Source organism: Solanum dulcamara, chromosome 8 (assembly GCF_947179165.1).
Source record: "Solanum dulcamara chromosome 8, daSolDulc1.2, whole genome shotgun sequence".
Taxonomy (NCBI): domain Eukaryota; kingdom Viridiplantae; phylum Streptophyta; class Magnoliopsida; order Solanales; family Solanaceae; genus Solanum; species Solanum dulcamara.
The window spans coordinates 7195675-7212162 of NC_077244.1; the positions used below are offsets into that span (position 1 = coordinate 7195675).

The window sequence follows — 16488 nt, forward strand, 5'->3', positions numbered from 1 at the left end:
AACAAGCTCGATCTATTCGTGACAGTAGCTGGTGCTCGGTCCTGCATCACGAAAGTAGATGCAGAGTGTAGTATGAGTACCAAAACAACAGGTACCCAGTAGGCATCATAGACCGACTGAGCAGAAAAGGTGAAAACAATATGAAAAAGAGGAATAAGCCTAAATAGGAATCAACATAAGCATCTAAAGTGAAAAGAGTACTATCTACGAGAGCTACAGCTAACTATACCCAACTGGGCCCCCATAAGCCCAGTCGGGACACTCGTACGCAAGTTAAATAAAAACCCGAACGAACCCCCATAAGTTCGCCGAGTACACAGAATAGCTATAACTACCAAGGCTAGGAACCAAGAATCTGTGATGTCAGGAACCGAAGTACTGTATCACTTCCAAAACCCAGAATCTCCAAGAGTCAATCGATATAGGGGTGACTTAGGGGTCGAGGCCGGGACTGGGACCCAGATGCTCGCCCGAATATTCAAAGTGGCCAAGGCCGGGACTGGGTACCCGGATGCTTGCCATAATACATAAGTGCGGGACTGGGTACCCGGATGCTCGCCGTAATACATCGGTGCGGTCGAGGCCGGGACTGTGTACCCGGATGCTCGCCGTAATACATCGGTATGATCGAGGCCAGGACTGGATACCCGGATGCTCGTCATACTAGCAAGTCGGTGGAGGCCGGGACTGAGTACCCGGATGCTCCCCGATAATTCAGAACGGAGGCCGGGACTGGGTACCCGGATGCTCATAGATAATTTATCCCATGGTTTCGAATATATCCTTTCCAACTAATCAACAACAGTATCGAGAATTTTCTCCCCAATGTGTCAACTGATATGCCGCCAAAACTTGAACTGGAGCCGAAGCCAAACGATCATGAATTCTAGTATTGCCAACGCATCTAAAAAGTTATGACTATATCGAGTTATGGGTGGGAGTGTTATTAAGAGCAAGGGTATTGCCTAGCTAAGGCCAACTACTAGGCACTAGCCCGCTACACCATTCTACAGGGATCTAAGTCCACCGGAGCGACGCCGGGCATATAAAGCAAGTTTACATCCTATACTAAGGCCAACATACTCCACAGTATCAAGAACATGCTCATTCAACTCTCCTTATAATACTAACAAATAACGATAAGATACACATGCTTCTAAATACCTGAAAAACCTGATAACAAGCCTAAAGCATGATTTCTAACACCTATACTAAGGCCAACATACTCCACATTATCAACAACATGCTCATTCAACTCTCCTTATAATACTAACAAATAACGACAAGATACATCTGCTTCTAAATATCCGAAAAAACCGATAACAAGCCTAAAACATGATTTCTAACACCTATACTAAGGCCAACATACTCCACAGTATCAACAACATGCTCATTCAACTCTCCTTATAATACTAACAAATAACGACAAGATACACATGATTCTAAATATCTGAAAACCCAATAATAAGCCTAAAGCATGATTTCTAACACCTAAGATATACAATCAAACTACCCAACCCAAATTCCAACTATTTCAACATGCTTTCACACATTCCAGCTCAATCTAAAGAATGATAAACCGTAGCCTACCTGTAGGCTAAACATGCGAGCTTCAAATCACTGTGCTGGAGTTTTTTTTCTTTCGAACGACCTCATAACGCTGCCAAACTGTCAAAAATAGAACCACAACGTCGATACGGTCGTTTAGACACTAATTTCATAATTTTTGGAAATGGACCAATTTTTGGGTCGAAAACAGGAATTGTGGGGCCCACATACGAAATTCCGGATTTGACCCCTAAAACAGGTTCTAAACGTCACTCCAAGCTCACAAATCAGATTTATAACACAATTCGGGGTGAGAAATTACGCAAGACGATCAAACAACCAAAACTCATAAATTCGGACTAAAGGACTAAAAATGGCAGCATCAAAATCAGTAAATTCTGGAAATACGAGACTCTTTCAACCCAAACAAATTGCACTATGATGATCCTTGCGAAAAACCCCACAATCTAGCCTCAAGAATCACTCAAAACGGAGTTATATTGACCAAGATACACTCTTTCAAAATTCAATAAAATTTCATTCTGAAAATCACTAAATCTGCAGCTAAAAATCAATTTATTACCTCGAACGACGTGCCAAAAACAGATTCTGAAACTTCCACGATGTTCTCCTTAAATTTCCATGCAAGATAGCCTCTGGAATCGCCCAAATCGGATTTATATTGGTCAAGAAATAACTTGTCAAAGTTCTTCAAAAATCCATTCCGGAAATGGACACTGCTGCAAATAATATCACGATTTTTACCTGAATCGAATGCTCCAAATCAGTTTTCAATCTCTCCAATGCGTTCTCCACGAAAAACCTCACAATTTTGCCTTTTGAATCACCCAATTTGGAGCTCTAGAACTCAAGAAATGAGGGTTCAATGTTGAGGAGAAAAATCTGAAAATCTGGTGCAAAAATCTGCACTATTGCACCAGATTTTTCTGATTTTCTATTATTTAAAGTCTCCGAATGGACCCTCGGAATTCGTTCGGAATCCGATAAAAATAAACCAGATATGCTACCCTACTAAATTCGATATTTCGGACTCAATGGCGCATTCAGAATTCTCATACGAGGTTATTATAATAAAAAGTGGGTCCCACATCCAAGAGTCATTTTAAGTCATATTCCACAACGGGCCTCGATATTAGTCCGGAAGCCTCAAAAAGCGAACGAAGGGTCGTTCTAGACCAAAATCAACATTCCGGAACTAACCGCGCTGTCAAAATTTTTATTCGAGCGCATTTTCCAAGAATGTTGACCAAAGTCAACTATAAGCTAAGTTTCAAAGTCAAAAGTGCCAAATAGCCCCAAACTCGTATCGATTGACTCGATAGTCATTCCAACAGTGCTACTAGCCTAATTTGGTCATTCCGGAGCTGATGGAACCATCAGAATTTGAATTCGAGATTTCGTTAGCCCAAAACTCAAAAAGTCGCAACTAAACTAACTTAGGCCTTTAAAATACCAAAATAGACTCGGGACCTCTAAAAATTCAACCAACACTTCTTCTAGACCAAAAACCATCTCTTGAATCCAACGGAGTTGTCGGAATTCCATTCCGAGCATCGGAACTCCAAAAGTTGACCAAAGTCAAACCTTGTCTTAAAGTTCCTCAAATTCTCAACTCAAGGCCTCAAATCTTCGTTACAGCTTCAAAACTGATTCCGTAAAGTCTGCTAAGCCTATTTCGACATTTCGGAGCTGCTGGAATCGACGGAATTCCATTCTGAGTCTCGTAGCTCCAATTGACCCCAAATACCACTTTTTAACACTTAAAGCTTATGAAACTCAAAATTTCCAAGGACTTAACTTTTAATAGAATTTTCTAAAAATCAACATCCGGTAACAATTAGAAATGACTCGAGGCATCTAAAGGGAGGGGTAAAATGGTCATTTTACAAAAATTCCAAAAATAACCTTGAGGGTCATTACAATATCCACTACTAAAAGAACTTTCGTCCGCGAAAGTAAAAGTACAATCACTCTCTAGAGGCACGAAAGGATGAGGGTTTTGGACCTGCATGCTTTGCCTAAATTTTAAACACCCTCTCGAGTCGAACAACGCCATCACAGAACTTAGGCTGAGAAGAAACTCCTCAATTTCACTTCCAACTCCAAAAACTCCTTCAGCCCTTTCTTGGGCTCCAACTCTCACTCGTTTAGCCCGAACTTCACTCAAAACATTAGATTTCAATTGAGGACGACCAAAATAAACCAAAACCACTGAATTGAGTAATACACGACCATGGCAGATACAACTCACTCAAAATTTCAAGTATTTATCTTTTGTTTTCAAATCCTTTTCTCCAAGCCACTAAGGGTGTTCTACCAATCCTTACCTATCTCAAAAACCTTTAACGCAATTCAAAAATTGCCTATCGAACCATACAACACCAACCTCTAAGGAGTTACATACTCTACCTGAACATTGGAGGATGAAAACAACCGAAACAAGGTCACCCCGCGCAAAGCCCCAAATCCCAATTTCAACTTGAAAAACCAAGAACTCAAAATGAAACTAATGTTCTGGAACTGAACACTTCTTAAGCTTTCGAAAGCTTGACTCACACTCCTCGGACCACACAAAGGGATCATCTTGGCGAGTCAAATGGATCAATGGTGATGCAATGATAGAGAAACCCTCGATGAATTATCGATAATACCCAGCCAATCCAACAAAGCTCTGAATCTCTGTAACAGATGTGGGCCTAGCCCAACCATGAATAACCTTAATCCTCGTCGGATCCACCCTGATACCCTCTCTGGACACCACGTGTCCTAGAAAATGCCACAGACTCCAACCAAAACTCACACTTTGAGAATTTAGCATAAAGCTGTTGGTCTCTCAAGGTCTGGAGCATAACCCTCAAATGTTGCACGTGCTCCTCTCTACTCTGTGAGTATACTAGTATATCATCGATGAGTACAATCATAAAAGAGTCAAGATAAGGACTGAATACTCGAGTCATAAGGTCCATAAAAGTTGTTAGGGCATTAGTAAGTCCAAAAGACATCACAAGGAAATCGTAGTGGCCATAGCGAGTCCGAATCGCAGTCTTAGGAAGGTCGGCTTCTCTAATCCACAACTGGTGGTAGCCAGACCTCAAGTCAATATTAGAAAACACGGTCACACCCTGAAACTAGTCGAATAGATCATCGAAACGAGGCATGGGGTAACGGTTTTTCACCATCACCTTGTTCAGCTGCCTGTAATCAACACACATCTGCATAGTCCCATCCTTCTTCTTAACAAATAGGACGGGTGCACCCTACGGCGACACACTCGGGCGAATAAATCTCTTACCTAAAAGATCCTCAAGCTGCACACTGAGCTTCTTGAGCTCTGCGGGGACCATACGGTAAGGTGGTATAGAAATAGGCTTAGTGCCCGGCTTCCAAATCTATGGAAAAGTCAATATCTCTCTCTGGGGGTAGACCAGGTAGGTCAGTAGGGAAGACATCAGTATACTCCCTAACCACAGGAACTGAATCAATAGTAAGGGCCTTGCTGGACACATCACGGACATAAGCTAAGTACGCTAAGCACCCGGATGTAACTAGCCGTTGGGCCCGCATAAAGGATATGATCCCAGTTGGTGAGCGACTATAAACACCCTGCCACAAGACCGGGGGAATACCAGGCATGGCTAATGTAACGGTCTTGGCATAACAATCCAAAACCGCATAATGAGGGGATAGCCAATCAATGCCCAGAATAACATCAAAGTCCAGCATATCAAGTAAAATAAGATCTGCCCGAGTCTCATGCCCCTAAATAGTCACTGCACAGGATCTACAAACCTGATCCACTACTAAAGAATCCCCTACCGGGGTCGAAACATATAACGGGACCTCAAGTGACTCATAAGGAATACCCAAAGGTGGAGCAAAATATATAGACACATAGGAATACGTGGAACCTGGATCAAATAAAGCTGAAGCAATCTGCTGACAAATAAGGATAGTACCTGTGATAACATCATCTGATGCCTCAGTCTCTGCCCTCGCCGGAGCAGCATAGAAGTGGCCCTATCGGCCTCCCCTATGAACATTCACCCTACCACCTAACCTGCCTCCTCGGGAACCTCCCCGAATACCCTATTGACCATCGCCACGGCCGTGACCTAGATATATACCTCCTGGTGGAGGTGGTGCTACTACCAATGGTCTAGCCCGGTCGGGACACTCCCTAGCCCAGTGTTCTAGTGAGCCACAATCGAAACATCCTGAAGCTGAGCGACCCGTGATAACTCATCCGCGGTAGGAAGAAAACGGACTTGATCCCCTCGAGCTCTGCCTTGCGGTGGAACTCCCCGAACGGGGCTGACTACCCTCAACTGCTGGAAGGGTGGCTTGAATCGGCCGGTTGGATTGACCCTGCTGGTACCTATCCTGCTGGAATCGTTGACGGGGCCTGTCATAACTATCATGGCCTCTAGAATGGGACCAACTGAAGCTACCCTGATGCCTGGGTCTCTTATCGCTGCCCCCTTGGGCCTGGCGATGAATAATTTCGATCGTGCGGGCATAATCCACCACATCGAGAAAAGAGCGGCCTGCAGAAACAAGGTGTTCGGTCCCCAATCTCAGGTAAGGTCTCAATCCGCGCAGAAAAACATCATACCCGCTCCTTCTCAGTGGGTAGAATCATAGTGACATGTTGGGAAAGCTGATGAAATCTGGCCTCGTACTCCGTAATTATCATGTGACCCTTCTCCAAAGGAGTAAACTGATCCGGGAGTCGGTCCCTAACACTCCTAGGGATGTATAGAGCCAGGAAAGCCTTTGAGAACTGGGCCCATGTCAATAGTGGTGACCCAGCTAGCCTGGACTACAAATAAGAGCGCCACCACTATCTAGGTGCCCTTCTGAACTGCTGAGTAGTGAAGTCGGCGCCTCTGGACTCCACAAGACCTAAGGAATGGAGCTGCTCCTAACAGGTAGTCAAGAACGCTCCATAAAATATGAGGGGTGACAGCCTTCTAAATAGCCCTAACATCATCTGATCCTGTAATGACATCACACCCTCCAAAACTGTTGGCGGGGGTGCAACAACTGGTGGAGGCGGCTGAACCTCAGGTGTTGGCTAGGTGGACGGATCCCGCGGTGCTGGTATGCATGTTACTGGGGTCGGGGCCTATGGTACAACCCCTATAGCTGTGAGGAGCTGCACAATCGCTACCTGCAGTGCTGGGGTCATAACTGGTGCAGCTGAGGGCTGTGCTGGTGGTGGTGGTCCCTCTGACTGAGTAGGAATAGGAGCGTCCTGATGCTCCTCTACTAGCTTCGGCTCTATCTCCGGGTTGGGAGCTAGTGCTGCTCCCCTACTTACTCTACGGGGCCGGCCTCAAGGCCTACCCGGAACTGGTGGGTCATCATCTCCAATAGTACTGTGCGTACTAACCATTCCAATGAAAGAGTGAAACAAATGAGATTTCAGGAAACCAATAAGACACAAGAATGCACGAAATGAAGCAACATAGAGATCGTTCCTAATGACATCCTGTAGCCTCTCGAAGATAAGTTACGGACGTCTCCGCACCCATCCGCGAGACTCTACTAGACGTTAGCTCTGTACAAGTGAGACCAACGAACCTGGGGCTCTGATACCAACTTGTCACGACCCAATTTCGTAGGTCATGATTACACCTACTATAACCCTCTAGTAGGTAAGCCAACCCATCAACCCGGAACTTCAAGTAATGTGTTTGAAGGCAAAAACTATATAAGAGCATTGAATTATAAAAGTAAACAGAATGAATAAGCGGAAGTAAACCAAAACATGTTTTAAACAACTAAAGATCCCTCCCAGAACCTGGAAGTCACAAGTACAAAGCTGCTATAAAATAAAAGACGAGTACAAGTCTCGAAAGTGGACCGGACATATATATACAACAACTGGCTAGTCTCAAAAGGCAAAAGACGGGCCATCCATTATGAAGGAGACAGAAGTGATCCAAAAACGCCAAGTTATCACCCTAGTCTCCGAATCTGACTGCAACAAGCTCGATCTATTCGTGACAGTAGCTGGTGCTCGGTCCTGCATCACGAAAGTAGATGCAGAGTGTAGTATGAGTACCAAAACAACAGGTACCCAGTAGGCATCATAGACCGACTGAGCAGAAAAGGTGAAAACAATATGAAAAAGAGGAATAAGCCTAAATAGGAATCAACATAAGCATCTAAAGTGAAAAGAGTACTATCTACGAGAGCTACAGCTAACTATACCCAACTGGGCCCCCATAAGCCCAGTCGGGACACTCGTACGCAAGTTAAATAAAAACCCGAACGAACCCCCATAAGTTCGCCGAGTACACAGAATAGCTATAACTACCAAGGCTAGGAACCAAGAATCTGTGATGTCAGGAACCGAAGTACTGTATCACTTCCAAAACCCAGAATCTCCAAGAGTCAATCGATATAAGGGTGACTTAGGGGTCGAGGCCGGGACTGGGACCCAGATGCTCGCCCGAATATTCAAAGTGGCCAAGGCCGGGACTGGGTACCCGGATGCTTGCCATAATACATAAGTGCGGGACTGGGTACCCGGATGCTCGCCGTAATACATCGGTGCGGTCGAGGCCGGGACTGTGTACCCGGATGCTCGCCGTAATACATCGGTATGATCGAGGCCAGGACTGGATACCCGGATGCTCGTCATACTAGCAAGTCGGTGGAGGCCGGGACTGAGTACCCGGATGCTCCCCGATAATTCAGAACGGAGGCCGGGACTGGGTACCCGGATGCTCATAGATAATTTATCCCATGGTTTCGAATATATCCTTTCCAACTAATCAACAACAGTATCGAGAATTTTCTCCCCAATGTGTCAACTGATATGCCGCCAAAACTTGAACTGGAGCCGAAGCCAAACGATCATGAATTCTAGTATTGCCAACGCATCTAAAAAGTTATGACTATATCGAGTTATGGGTGGGAGTGTTATTAAGAGCAAGGGTATTGCCTAGCTAAGGCCAACTACTAGGCACTAGCCCGCTACACCATTCTACAGGGATCTAAGTCCACCGGAGCGACGCCGGGCATATAAAGCAAGTTTACATCCTATACTAAGGCCAACATACTCCACAGTATCAAGAACATGCTCATTCAACTCTCCTTATAATACTAACAAATAACGATAAGATACACATGCTTCTAAATACCTGAAAAACCTGATAACAAGCCTAAAGCATGATTTCTAACACCTATACTAAGGCCAACATACTCCACAGTATCAACAACATGCTCATTCAACTCTCCTTATAATACTAACAAATAACGACAAGATACATCTGCTTCTAAATATCCGAAAAAACCGATAACAAGCCTAAAACATGATTTCTAACACCTATACTAAGGCCAACATACTCCACAGTATCAACAACATGCTCATTCAACTCTCCTTATAATACTAACAAATAACGACAAGATACACATGCTTCTAAATATCTGAAAACCCAATAATAAGCCTAAAGCATGATTTCTAACACCTAAGATATACAATCAAACTACCCAACCCAAATTCCAACTATTTCAACATGCTTTCACACATTCCAGCTCAATCTAAAGAATGATAAACCGTAGCCTACCTGTAGGCTAAACACGCGAGCTTCAAATCACTGTGCTGGAGTTTTTTTTCTTTCGAACGACCTCATAACGCTGCCAAACTGTCAAAAATAGAACCACAACGTCGATACGGTCGTTTAGACACTAATTTCATAATTTTTGGAAATGGACCAATTTTTGGGTCGAAAACAGGAATTGTGGGGCCCACATACGAAATTCCGGATTTGACCCCTAAAACAGGTTCTAAACGTCACTCCAAGCTCACAAATCAGATTTATAACACAATTCGGGGTGAGAAATTACGCAAGACGATCAAACAACCAAAACTCATAAATTCGGACTAAAGGACTAAAAATGGCAGCATCAAAATCAGTAAATTCTGGAAATACGAGACTCTTTCAACCCAAACAAATTGCACTATGATGATCCTTGCGAAAAACCCCACAATCTAGCCTCAAGAATCACTCAAAACGGAGTTATATTGACCAAGATACACTCTTTCAAAATTCAATAAAATTTCATTCTGAAAATCACTAAATCTGCAGCTAAAAATCAATTTATTACCTCGAACGACGTGCCAAAAACAGATTCTGAAACTTCCACGATGTTCTCCTTAAATTTCCATGCAAGATAGCCTCTGGAATCGCCCAAATCGGATTTATATTGGTCAAGAAATAACTTGTCAAAGTTCTTCAAAAATCCATTCCGGAAATGGACACTGCTGCAAATAATATCACGATTTTTACCTGAATCGAATGCTCCAAATCAGTTTTCAATCTCTCCAATGCGTTCTCCACGAAAAACCTCACAATTTTGCCTTTTGAATCACCCAATTTGGAGCTCTAGAACTCAAGAAATGAGGGTTCAATGTTGAGGAGAAAAATCTGAAAATCTGGTGCAAAAATCTGCACTATTGCACCAGATTTTTCTGATTTTCTATTATTTAAAGTCTCCGAATGGACCCTCGGAATTCGTTCGGAATCCGATAAAAATAAACCAGATATGCTACCCTACTAAATTCGATATTTCGGACTCAATGGCGCATTCAGAATTCTCATACGAGGTTATTATAATAAAAAGTGGGTCCCACATCCAAGAGTCATTTTAAGTCATATTCCACAACGGGCCTCGATATTAGTCCGGAAGCCTCAAAAAGCGAACGAAGGGTCGTTCTAGACCAAAATCAACATTCCGGAACTAACCGCGCTGTCAAAATTTTTATTCGAGCGCATTTTCCAAGAATGTTGACCAAAGTCAACTATAAGCTAAGTTTCAAAGTCAAAAGTGCCAAATAGCCCCAAACTCGTATCGATTGACTCGATAGTCATTCCAACAGTGCTACTAGCCTAATTTGGTCATTCCGGAGCTGATGGAACCATCAGAATTTGAATTCGAGATTTCGTTAGCCCAAAACTCAAAAAGTCGCAACTAAACTAACTTAGGCCTTTAAAATACCAAAATAGACTCGGGACCTCTAAAAATTCAACCAACACTTCTTCTAGACCAAAAACCATCTCTTGAATCCAACGGAGTTGTCGGAATTCCATTCCGAGCATCGGAACTCCAAAAGTTGACCAAAGTCAAACCTTGTCTTAAAGTTCCTCAAATTCTCAACTCAAGGCCTCAAATCTTCGTTACAGCTTCAAAACTGATTCCGTAAAGTCTGCTAAGCCTATTTCGACATTTCGGAGCTGCTGGAATCGACGGAATTCCATTCTGAGTCTCGTAGCTCCAATTGACCCCAAATACCACTTTTTAACACTTAAAGCTTATGAAACTCAAAATTTCCAAGGACTTAACTTTTAATAGAATTTTCTAAAAATCAACATCCGGTAACAATTAGAAATGACTCGAGGCATCTAAAGGGAGGGGTAAAATGGTCATTTTACAAAAATTCCAAAAATAACCTTGAGGGTCATTACATTATAACACCCTCATCATTTATAGTTTTCCCACATAATTTTAATTGGGAAGTTATTCTAAATACAACAGAATTATACTCAATTACTGTTTTAAAATCTTGAAACCGTAAGTGCATCCATTCAAAACGAGCCCTTGGCAATACCGTTGCCCTGAGGTGGTCATACCTCCCTTTTAAATCATTCCACAATTCAAGTGAAACTTGTATTGTCAAGTATTCAATCTTCAGGCTTTCATCTAGATGATGACGAAGGAAAGTCATAACCTTCGCTTTATCCTGACTTGATGCTTTATTTCCTTCGATTATAACATCACCAAGACCCTTAGCGGTAAGGTGGATTTCAGTATCAAGTAACCATGATAAATAATTTTTGCCAAAAATATCAAGTGCCACAAATTCTAATTTTGACAAGTTTGACATGATGAAAATTAATTTAATAATAACAAATACAATTAAAATCAAATTTCTTCAATGGATATGCCTGATATAGAAGTTAATTTTTCAAAAAAAAATTAGAGTTTCGTACTAATAACGTGTTATAAAATAAATTAACTTAGCAAAATAAAGTAAAAATAAGAGAAAGAGAGAAAAGTAGAAAAATTGAGAAAACTGTGTACTTCTATATTTTTTATTTCATTGTAAAATAATTAATTTATAGCCATAAACTAAGAAAACAAATGAACTAACTTACACCGGCTCCGCATAAATAAAAAAACAATTGAAGTGTAGAGCCACTTGCAACACTTGTTCTTTTAACATCCAAAGAAATATCCTTTTGTGGTTTATCCTTTTTCTCAACAAGAAACAACATCCCAGTTCTCTTTTTGTTACCAAATTGACTAAAAATCATCCCACATCCCTTTCTTGCATCGGAGAATTATGTAGATCTGGTTTCCATGGTCGTTATCTCAAGAAATTATGCTATGTACAGTTGAATCCAAAGACAAGTTAAAGTAGATCGGTTTGCTTATTTTCTAGGATGTTGATTCTTCTTCTCAACTACTGCAAATGCAAATTGGGTCTTTCTTTTGGTGAAGCTTTAGCTATACACAAGGAACCGTTATTTGGGGCTCAAAGGATACACAAGTGCGCATGGGATTTGCAAAATTTTCCTGATGGGTCTGATTTCCTTCTTTGTAATATGTACTTTGTTAAGCAAACTCATAACTGTTGTTCTTGTTGCTAACTTTTTTCTAGTTACTTATTGTTGTTATAATGTTTGTCCTTTTGTTGATGTAGGCATAAATCTAAATTTGTCGAGAATATTATAAAACAAGTCCTACAAGAGGTCAACCAAATACCTCTAAATGTTGCTTGGTACCCAGTTGGAGAAGATACTCATGTTAAAGATATAGAGTTGTTATTGCGAAATGAAGTTCACATGGTTGGCATTGGTGGAATAGGAAAAACAAATTTGGCAAAAAGGTATCTACAACCAAATATTTTGATAGTAATTACTTCTTTTCAAATGTTAGATGCTCTAGTCAAGTTACAAGAAAAACTTGTTCATCAAATTCTCAAAACGAAAGACTTCAAAGTTAACAGTGTTGCTGAATGCATAAAACTAATAAAAGCGAGATTGGAGTCAAAAGAAGGTTCTAATTGTTCTTGATGAGGTAAACCATATAAGCCAATTAGAATCCTTAACAAGAGAAAGAAGTTGGTTTGGTTTGGGTAGTTTAATTATCATCACAACCCGAGACAAACATTTGATATGTGGGCTTAGAGCAAAGACCAGTTGGTTGGTAGATATTCTAAGAATCTTAAGAAATCTGGTATTTCAAGGTAAGAAGAGCTGATATTGGGAGAAGTAGCCAGTGAAGTATAGTGATGAAGCAAAATGAAAACTCCAAACGATTGCAACTTCTTCCCATAGCTATAAGAGGCAGGTTCTCTGTTTTTTTTTCTTCTTGACCTAAATCATGAAAGTATGAGGCAAATAAATTTTGTTACTTATTGATCAATTTATATCACATTATTTTCTAAAAAAATTGACAGAGCAGGGTTGGGGTGGCGATGAACATCCGTTTGCTCATGATGACGTTGTCATCTTCATTACAATAACAACTTCTATCCGTTGTGGGCTGGTTGCCCTTATGTTTCTTTCTCCTATTCAAAACATTAGTTTGACATTAATAAACTTCAAAATCTCTGAATTTATTACCTAAATTATGCTAGTATTGGTAGTCTTGCAATTGGGTCCTGATATCAATGATACTACAATTGAGAGCGAGATAGAAAAGGGAAAAAAGAATTCAAATAAATCTTGCTCAACTGGTCATCCCTACAAGAAATGCTAGGCTAGCTATAAAGTATGTCATGTAAAGACAGCTTCAGCAAGTTGTTATTGTTATGCTAACTGAAATCACAAGACTTTTGGTGTAAAAGTTGATGTTGATGCCTTTTAAATAAATCATGCTTCTGATTGATATACTAGCTGCATATTAAAATAGTGATTAATGTTTAGTCACCCAGTTTGTTTTGAGAGGGAATCGCCAAAAGGCTCATCCCAAAGAGTGAAAAAAAACCCGCCTTGATTAGCAACCAAAGGATTAAATATAACTATTTGCCAGTAGGCCTTGCAAATTACTTGACACAAAATGAAGTTTCTCGGAAGAAATCGCAATTCACTGCGCGCATTTATTTAAGGAGAATCATCTACATCCTAGTTCTCTTTCTGTTAACAAATTGGCTAAAAATCATCCAATCTTCATTCGTTCTTGCATCTGTGGACATTATTTATTCAAAGAGGATCATCTACATCTTCTCACTTCTCTTATGATTTATTTTTGAGTTTCAGATGTAAGAGTGTGAAAGCAAAGTGGTGATTTGTTAGGCCTCCCAACACACTTGTAGCCAATGGTAGACTGTGACCCATTTCAACAATTCTATTTTCCATGGTTACGAATTACTCTGGAACCTCTCTATCAACAAATACTCTTTGTTTGAAAATGGACCAACAATGATCTTCTCCTAATTTTTCCAACATATGAAGATCTATTGCTACTGATGATGCTATCTATTTCATACGAGTTGTCACGAGAATGCAGTTTCCTCTGGATGTATTTATTCCTTTCAAGGTATCTGTAAACTCATGCCACAATGTATGATCAACTCGCCACCAAACATCTAAGATTAGCAAATATTTTTCTCCCAATTCATCTTGGAGCTTCTTGACTATTATATCTTGGCTTTGGACCTTAATTTCCTCTTTGTCAGTGATTCGAGGGTCACTTCAACAAAGCTCTTAGTCTCTGACATTTCAGGTAGACACAAAAAAACTCTCTTTTCAAAGCGTTGCTTGATCTGTTCATCATTGGAAATTCTCTTAGCTATGAGAATGGTGCAAGCTGGATGCTTTGGTGAAGCTTTGTCTATGCACAAGGGCTCAAAGAATGGAGAAGTGGACAACTACACTTAGAGAACCTGCAAATTTATCTAGATGGGATTTGCGAAATGTTGCTAACAAGTATGATTTCTTGGTCTTTTCTACTTTGTGAAGCAAACTAATAAAAAACTGCTCTGAACGAATATTTATAGCTTCAATGTGCATTTTTTAAAGTACTAAAATGCTTAAATTCAATCACAACAAGCCTAAAAACTAAGTGTTGGCTCTTATTGTTAAGATTTTTGTTTTTGTTATTAATTATTATTGTTATTATATAGTTTTTTTCCCTAACAATTTGTAGGCGTGAATCTAGATTTATGGAAAATATTATAGAACAAGTCCTACAAGAGGTCAACCAGACACCTAGATGTTGCTTGAACCCAATTGGAGTAGACACTCGTATAAAAGATATAGAGTTGTTATTGGAAAATGAATGCGTAGATGAAGTTCATATGGTTGGTATATATGGCATTGGTGGAATAGGAAAAACAACTTTGGCAAAACAACTGAATATTTCTGCTATTCAGTTTGTAGTTGCTTCCTTTCAAATGTCGGATCATAAGCTTCAACATTTAATGGTCTATTCAAGTTAAAAGAGAAATTATGTCATCAAATTCTCAAAAATAAAGACTTGCATGAGACTATGCAACAATTTAGTTATCATGCTTTTAACAGTTTTCCACAAGAACATGTTGCTCTTAGGTCCAAAAACCTAAGATCAATTCTTCATAGTGATGACCAAAAAGTTCTCAAGATGAGCTTTGATGGACTTGTTGATGATACTCGATGGCCATGGAGATCCGTTTGGAAGATGATGGCTCCTTTTAAGGCGGTATGCTTCTCTTGGCTAGTAGCAAGAAATGCTTGCGGATAAACTTTAAAGAAGGGGATTTCAATTGTGTTCTAGATGCTTTTTGTGCGGAGCTACTAGGGAAACTCTCCATGCTCATTTCAATTAAGCTTTGCTTGAAGAAATCTGGTATCACAACTTTAGAAAAGTACTGCATAAGGTATGGGTATTGAATTATTTCTTTAACTGTATGTACAAAATATTCATTTAAATATAGGCTAATGTTTATTCTTTTATCAGGTTTCTGCGTGCTATTTTTCCTCTTTGTTCACCTTAATGTTTTTTCTTTTGATATTATTTCAGTAGTATGCAAATCCTTGCTTTCAGCTAATCAAATCTTAATTATTATTTTTTATAAAGAAACCCAAATTTATACGTATAAGGGCAAACGTGTTGCGTCTATATAGTTTACGGGCGATTTTGACCCTTTTAGTTCTCTCATCGAGCAGCAGATTCTACTGATCGAGTGGGATAAAATCAAAGAGAGAAGATGGGGCCTCTTCCACATATGAGAAAGAAAGACGATGAAGAACCAATCCGAACTGAGCTGCCCTATTTATGATCAGTCAGTCTTCTAAGGAGGTTTTCAGCTTTCGTCTTCTTTAGTGGCCAAGTTGAAGCGTTCAACGTCGGATTGGAATCTCTGGTGTCTGAGGACAGGGACGGTGTTGGCGTGGAAAAGAGAGGCTTGGGCAGCAAGCTTAATTCAAATATCCGGAGCGAGTCTTTCTCATTTGTGTGTAAAAATCGAAATGACCAATAAATTGAATTGAAAAAAATATTATTGGGTTAGTGCTATTGAGTTATTGGTTAATGGGGGTTTTAATGGTTTTATAATTTTTTTAAATTTGATTATTGGTTTTTTAATATTGGTGTAGACATTAAAATTTTGTAGGGCTCTACAAGACACGAGTCATATTTTAGTTAGGATTTTTTGGGGCTACTCTATCCTAAGCTCTAACTCATGCTTATATAAAAATATTATATTCTCTTGAAAAGTCATCTCAAAAATTTCACAAATTCATGAAATATTCATAAAGAGATCAAAATATATCAAATTCAAATTCTTCTTGATAATCAAATACTTCAAGAAGATCCACAAATCATTTTATGGAGATCAAATTCAAATCATCATGGGTAGTTCGAGAAATACGCCACTAATAGTCCTCAAATTACGATAAGATCAAATCCAAATCATCTGAGTTC

The 16488-nt window shown here is 40.1% G+C and overlaps 1 protein-coding gene across 4 annotated transcripts; it reads left to right on the forward strand.

Annotated features, from left to right (window-relative positions):
• The first annotated feature begins 11752 nt into the window (after nt 1-11752).
• On the forward strand, nt 11753-16092 carry LOC129899055 (uncharacterized). Of its 4 annotated transcripts, none has more exons than XR_008769465.1 (4): nt 11757-12163; nt 12284-12469; nt 13845-14513; nt 14734-16092. XR_008769465.1 is itself a non-coding variant. In XM_055973833.1 (3 exons), the coding sequence occupies exons 1-3, from the start codon at nt 12024-12026 to the stop codon at nt 14312-14314; spliced, it is 330 nt and encodes a 109-aa protein (XP_055829808.1). In that variant the 5' UTR covers nt 11753-12023; the 3' UTR covers nt 14315-16092. The 4 variants fall into 4 exon arrangements, 2 of the variants coding, with proteins under 2 accessions (XP_055829808.1, XP_055829807.1); XR_008769466.1 differs by having other exon boundaries at nt 11758-12163; nt 13845-14124; nt 14311-16092; XM_055973833.1 differs by having other exon boundaries at nt 11753-12163; nt 14311-16092.
• The last annotated feature ends 396 nt before the right edge of the window (nt 16093-16488 follow it).

Excerpts from the sequence above, each read along its gene's own strand:
- LOC129899055 (XM_055973832.1), top strand. The coding sequence starts at position 12,024 with ATGTTGATTCTTCTTCTCAACTACTGCAAATGCAAATTGGGTCTTTCT. Across the intron at positions 12,164-12,283 it reads TTGCAAAATTTTCCTGATGG|GCATAAATCTAAATTTGTCG; the intron begins GTCTGATTTCCT and ends TTGTTGATGTAG. Across the intron at positions 12,470-13,844 it reads AAAACAAATTTGGCAAAAAG|ATGTAAGAGTGTGAAAGCAA; the intron begins GTATCTACAACC and ends TTTGAGTTTCAG.